At 58.1% G+C, this 6,761-nt stretch overlaps 1 protein-coding gene across 1 annotated transcript; it reads right to left on the bottom strand.

Moving 5' to 3' along the window:
* Nucleotides 1-4: 4 nt before the first annotated feature.
* LOC123254553 (mortality factor 4-like protein 2) lies at nucleotides 5-1,153 on the bottom strand (the record flags this gene model as incomplete). Its single annotated transcript, XM_044683550.1, has 1 exon — nucleotides 5-1,153. A coding segment is annotated over exon 1 (1,149 nt), but the record flags the coding sequence as incomplete, so codon positions are not given.
* Nucleotides 1,154-6,761: the final 5,608 nt, after the last annotated feature.

Here is a 6,761-nt window from a genome sequence, read left to right on the forward strand (position 1 = left end):
CTCGGAGCTGGTACTCGGCCGAGGCCAGCTGGTAGTCGGCCGGAGTGAAGAGCAGGGCGGGCTTGGCGGCCAGGTACTCGAGGAAATCCTGCAGGTGGCTCAGGAGCACGTCGAGGCTGTGCTCGTCCAGGCCCGAGTAGGTGAGCGCCGAGCCGAGCTGCACGAAGAGGCGCAGCAGGTGGGCGCCCCCGTAGATCTGGGACATGGGGCAGCCCGGGTAGCGGCCCAGGATCTCCGTGTACTGGGGCCTCTCGAACTTGTAGAGCAGCTGGCTCCCCAGCAGCACGTTGAAGTACTCCCTGATGCCCGCCACCAGCTCTTGGGTGGCGTACTCCTTGGACGCCACCCCGCAATGCTGCTGGAAGACGCTGAACTCGGCCAAGATGGCGTCTACGGGCTTGTGGGCGGGCAGCGTGAAGAGCTTCTTGTCTTGGGTCACCAGCTCCCAGTCGCGAACGAGCAGGGGCTTCAGGGCATCGGGCAGGGGCACCTTGACCTCCCTCTTTTTGGGCACCCTCCTTTCGGGGGCCCCCACGACCAGCGGGCGCCTGTGCGAGGACGATGGCGGGGGCGGGGGCGCCACGTCGTCATCCCTCCCGCGGCCGCCCTCTCCTCCCCCGGTGGCCCCGGAGCCCCAGCCCTCTTCCCACTCGGAGGCCTGGCTCGCAGGCCCCCAGGCCCCCCAGGTGGTGGCCGAGGAGGCAGTGGCGGAGGCCTCGTGCTGGCCCACGTCACTGCTGCTGCTGGTGCTGCTGCAACTGCTGCCCTCCGGCTCCTTCCCCAGGGTGTGGCAGTAGCGGAGCACGCGGCTCTCCGGGATCCACTCGTAGTGCCAGCACGCTATGGGTCTGAGCTCCTCGCTCAGGCCCTCGGTGGCACTGGCACCGGCACCGGCACCGGCCGAGCTGGTGCTGGGCAAGGCGCCGCCGCCGCCGCAGTCGGAGGGGTGGACCCGGGCGCCCACCGCCGCCTCTCCGCTGGGCCCGCTCTCCGCCTGGTACCGCACCAGGTACTTGACCTGCCTGTCTTCCACCACCGCCCGGATACACTCGGCCTCCCGCAACATGGGCCCGTGGAAGGTCAACACTCGCTCCCCCTCCTGGACCACGGGCAGGGGCCGGACTTTCTTACTCTCCTCCTTGGAACAAGCCATGGCTCGGCTGCTGGGCCTGGAACCCGACCGCCGGACCGCTGGAGCTGGAGTTGGCCGGAGCACGTGGGCAGCCACTGGCCACACAGGGCCCGGAGGGACAGCTCAGGAGCTCGCTGGTCGTGGGCACCCTCTGGGCTGGCTGGAGCTGCGAGAAAAGAGCTGCTCACCTCCTGCTCCCCCTGGACGCTCTGAGCTTGGGCCGTTGGCGCAGGCGCACAAGTGCCTACGCAGCCCCCCACACCTTTTTTTGGAACAATGTATCTCCTAAAGGCCGGCCTCTAGAAAATACTGGAAGGGGTATGCCGCAGGCCCTAAATTAGCTACAGTTCTCTAGGCTGCAAAGGGGGTTATGGCAGTGCATCCTAACAAGTCACACCTTCAGCCGGTGCCTCAGTTTCCCCATCTCAAAAAAAGATCCACCATGCCCCATAAACAGCAGATCCTCTCCGATCATTCTTTCCTGTCTAATTTTCTGACAATTTGAACCAAGACCCGTATGCCCCATAGTTTGGCAAAGAAAGAAGGCTGTTGTCTCTGGAGTCAAAAGGTCTGGATTCAAATGTACACCCTCCTGCTTCCTAGCCAGAATATCTCAGACAGCATCTTAACTCCTCTATAAAAGGGGAGGGGACACAGACCGTGTTAGATGGTCTCTAAAGCCCGGTCTAGCTTCCACATTCTCGAAGTCGGAGCCCCTCCACGTGGGGGTCCCTAAGAAAGCACATACGGCAGGGGGACTTACCCTCCCCCATCCCAGAACTTTAAGAATATCTATTGGGATCACTTATTTGGTAGAACTATTGTTGTTGTTGTTTTCCAGATCCCCTGAGGAGTCCCTAAGCTGCTTCCTGAACTGCTGCCCAAGGAGTCTAGGATACCAAAAAGGCCCATTTCCCCTACAGATCAAAGGACCTGGACCACAATCTCAGCACTGTGACTTTGGGGAAGTCTGTCCCTTGCCCTCTCTGGGCCTCAGTTTCCTTCTCTGTAAAATGAGGGAGGGGGGAGTTCAGATTAGATGGCCAGCCCTGATCCCATGATGTCACCAAGGCCCAGGATTTGTTTCTCTAATTGAGAAGAACTAGCTCACTTTCCCATAGTACTTTGGTTAAGGTTTACAAATCGCTTTACAAATACGATCTCATTTGATCTTCATAACAACCCTGGAGGAATATCTCCATTTTACAGATGAGGACACTGAGGCTGAGAGACATTAAAGTGACTTGGCCAGGATCACACAGCTAGCAAGTGTCTGAAGCTGGATTTGAGCCCCAGTCTTCCTAACTCTAGACCCAGAACTCTAACCATTGCTCCACCTCCAGCTGATCCTGTTTTTTAGGAAATGCTCTGGGGAAGGGGTGGGGGGGAGTGCATCCGACTGACCTAATACTTGCAATGTTCCATCAGCGAAGAGTGTCGCATGGGTAGAATCATTCCCAGAACCCAAGAAGCCCCAGACACTTCAGGCGTGTCCAAGACGAGAGCCCCAGGAGTCGGGCTGCAAAAACAGTTAGCGAGACCCCAGTTTTCATGAACCCCCTCCCCATACACTGGGCAGGCAGGGTCTGGAGCGGGCGGCGCGCTAACTGGGAGAAGCAAGATGTTTAGCCAACAAAGTACAATCTGAAAATTGCAGACAGAGCAGATAAGGGGCCGAAGACGGCCTTCCCAGCACTTCCCAGCACCTCCCCGTCCCTCACAAATGGGCTCTTTTGTTGCAATTCCTCGTTTGACGGAGTTTGGCATCAAGGTCACAGCATTTGCAGATGTAATTCTTGTTTCCCCACGAAGCCCCATCTCACGCCACATAGTAGAAACGTCTCCGTGGGCATCCCCAGGCCGTAGCTTTTTCCAAGTCCAGCCTCCATTAGAACCCAGAGAGGGTTTGCCTCCTCCTCGTAGTCTCTTTTTCAATGGATAAACATTTGCTTTTTCTCCTTCCCATCTCCCACTGCAAGTGAAAAGAAACCCCAGACCAAATCCTTGTCACGCGCAGCTTTTCTTTCTGGGTCTGCTTCTCCCTCGTCCCTCCTTTCCTTCCTTCGTCCGCTCCTTCTTGGGACTGGGAATGCTTGGCAGCTCCTTTGAAAGCGGGCCGTGGCCTTATATACGTGGACGCCAAACCTTCATCAGAAAAGCCTGACTCGGCAGTTTCCCCCGCTCGGACCCGTCCCTTCTCCTCGGTGCAGGACGTCATCTGTGCCAGGCTTTTTCTGCTTGAGCTTTGGGGACGGCCTCTGTGCCTCGGCGGGGCACCGACTCATCTCCTCCCCGTAACTGCGCAGGGATTCGAGCTGCCTCTCCTCTCGTTTGGGAAATGCTGCAGCCGCTCGCGTTCAGGTCGCTCCTCCACTGAGAAGGCAGAAATGGGCGGGAAACTGCCCGGAAGGTGCCCTGGGTGGGGGCACATCTTTGGATCGGTTTTGCCAGTTCCCTTTTCATCTGGCTTGGGCTGCACTAGGGAGTGTCGCGTCCTCTGGTGGAAGCCCCATTTCTGCTAGACGGCTCTCTGCCCCGCCTCCATTCCATGGCCACCCTCTCCCCAGCCTTTGCTCAGTGGCTCCTTCCTTACCTCTCAGCCACCTGCCTTCATTCTCTGCAGGGAATCTCTGCCCCTGCTTACTGCGGGCCCCATCGGAACCCCGTGCCCAAAGCGTTCAGTCACCAAAGGGGTTCCCTTCTAATAAAGTCCCCAGATGGAATATCCTGGGGAGGCGGGGCCTTACCGCTCTCCTGCTCTCCTTCCTCCCTTCTCTTTTTCCTGTCACTATCAATTCTAAAACAGAAGAGTGGCAAGGTCTAGGCAATGGGGGAGGGGGGGCAGGTTAAGTGACTTGCCCAGGGCCACACACGTAGGAAGTATCTGAGGTCACATTTGAACCCAGGACCTCCAGAGTCCAGGCCTGACACTCCATCCACTTTGCTACCCAGCTGCCCCTCGTGCTATCATTTCTTAGGCACATTTGCTTGGGAGCTTGGGGCATGTGCCTCTTTACTAAAGCCTGCCATCTGTGCCCTTCATCCGAGTCATCAAGGAAGCTGGAAAGCAGCCCTGAGCCAAGAGGAGAGAGCTTCCTCCAAGTTGACCCAGTGCCATTAAAACTGCCCTGCCAGGCCTTCAGGAAGGTCTGAATCTTTGTGCCCAGGCTGCTGCCACTCTCCATTTATCCACAAGGAGACCACAAAAGACTTGGGTGGCTCCCCACCCCCACCTTTTCCAAAACAATCGCCTGAATTTTCTGAGCTAGGAGGAATGGGGAGCAGCAGCCCAAAGCAAGAGGGGCGGGAGACATGCCACAGGAGCGAGAGGCTCCCGAGCTAGCTTCGCACGTGGGCACTCAATGGTCTGCTTTGCTCGGTTCCCTCCTTAAGCTGTTTGGGCCTTTGTTGGGCTGACTTTAATCAGTCAATCAGCATGCCTGGTCGTGCTTAAGCCCCAACTTCCCGTGTGCCAGGCACCTTGACCTCATCATGTTCCTCCCATATCTAAGGGCAGGGCAGGAAGAAATAATGGCAGCAGGCGAAAGGCTGGGCAACCCCCGTGTAGGCACATCCTAGGTGGAGAGAGGCCAGCCAGAGTTCTTGGCTACAGTCTTGCTTGCTCCATTTAGTCTCTTCAGAGAACAGAAGGGCTGGCCACTAGGATGCCAGCAGGGGGCCTTGCCTTTCCCGTTAGCTGTCTCTTTCCAGGGTACAGGGTTCTAGTCAGGCTCGCATCCAGCTCTTTGCTGAGTTGTTTTTAGCTCAACTGCTTTCGCCTTGTAGTCAGTCTCCAGGTTCGTCCAGAGCACTTAGCACTTGCTCTGAACTGGCATTGCCCTGGAGCCCGGGGTCCTTCGCGCTGCTCTAGAATTGGCAATAGAGCGTGTCTCCATTTCCCGTCAGTCAGTCAGTCGCCAGGCACTGTGCTAAGCACTCGGGGCAAAGAAAGACCCAGAACCAAAAGGCAGTCTCTGCCTTGGAGGGGCTCCTGGCCTAACGGGGGGAGCGGGCTGAGCCCAGACAAGCCACTGTGCCGACAAACGGGGCACCTCAACAGAGGGCGAGGGCGAGGGCGAGGGCGAGGGCGAGGGTGACGGCGGGCTTCAGCATTAAGGGATTGCCCACAAGGTTTCCTGTAGAAGAGGGCTTTGAGCTGGGACTCGAAGGAAGCCAGGGATCAGGGATGGGGGCAGAGGCAGAGGCAGAGAGGAGAGAATGGGGGGAAAGGCAGCGAAGTGCTTGGTGCCCAGAGTGTAGGTCAGGTGGCCGGCAGCGCTGCGTTGCAGAGTACGCTGGGGAGGGGGGGCTGAGAGGCAGAATGTTTTGTATTTGATCCTGGAGGTGATAGGAAGCTGCTAGAGTGTGTGTGGCGGGGGGGGGGGGGGAGGGGGTGCAGAGGCCATCAGACCTGCCCTTTAGGAAAGGCCAAATGGAGCGTGGTGATACCGAGGCTGTGAGCCTGTGACAGTAATTCCCTGCTAGCAGAGTCTGGAAGCCAGGAAGGCTCGAGGCCCCTGAAAATGTGTCCATCTGGGGAGTTGCTTTCAAGAGGCTGGGGGACCTTGGGCAGGTCCCCGAATCTCCGGGAGCTGGCGGTTCCTCATCTGGAAAATGAGGATGGCCTCTGAAGCCGGCTCCAGCCCTGCTCCCTGGCCCTTCCTCTCCTTGCCCTCTCGCTGAGGACCTCACCTCCTACTTCACGAGAAAACCGGGCGCTTTGTCGGCAGCTCTCCAGACCCGTCCCTCCGCCGGGCGCCTCCAACCCCCAGCCATTTCCCTTTCTCTTCCTTGCTATGGCCTCCGTCACTGGCCACTAGGAACCAATCCCCGCACAGCGTGTCTCCCACACACCTCAAATTCAGCACGGGCCAAACCCACTAACCCTAAGCCCCCACGGCTTTGTCTCCTCCCAGCCTCCTCTTACCCCGGATTGCTCAGGTGCCTTCGCCACCCGTGCCCACTCTCTTGCCAAATCTTGCCTCTTCTGCCTTCCCACCATCTCTCCCCCAATCCCATCTCTCTACTCACACTGTGGCTTCCACCTGAGTTCAGCCCTCATTCCCTCCCAGCAAGACTTTGGCCACAATGTCCCTTCCTCAAGGCTCTCCCCACTCCAGCCTGTCTGCACAATGTCTGCTGCCAATGTGGTTTTTCTTAAGAGCAGATCTGATCCTCTCCCTCTCTTGGTCAAGCAGCTGCAGTGGCTCCCCATTGCCTCTTGAGACAAATTCAAAGTCCTTGAGCCATCATCTTTGCAGACTGGCCAGCCAAGCTGGCCCCTCTGGCTTCCTCACATAGAACCCTCCAGTTCCTGTCTGCCTTTACACTGGCTGTCCTTCCACTTCCTTTCCCTCCAGTGCAGCTCAGGCACTACCCTCTGCCTTTCCTGAGCCCCTGAGGCACTGGTGTACACCTTCCCTCCCAAACACTGTGGATTGGAGCACGTGGTCAATCAATGGACATTGCCATGGCTTCCCTTTCCATTTGGGTTCTGTCAGTCTCCCCGCATCCCGGGCACCTCCCCCATAAGGATGCCAGCTTCCTGAGAGCAGGGTCACTTGATCCTCCCCTCCCATGGTCCCATCACTGCAGGTTCGGGTTGTTGGCACTCATGGCTCAGCAGGCC

The sequence above is a fragment of the Gracilinanus agilis genome, unplaced genomic scaffold (genome assembly GCF_016433145.1).
Source record: "Gracilinanus agilis isolate LMUSP501 unplaced genomic scaffold, AgileGrace unplaced_scaffold24631, whole genome shotgun sequence".
In the NCBI taxonomy this organism is placed as follows: Eukaryota; Metazoa; Chordata; class Mammalia; order Didelphimorphia; family Didelphidae; genus Gracilinanus; species Gracilinanus agilis.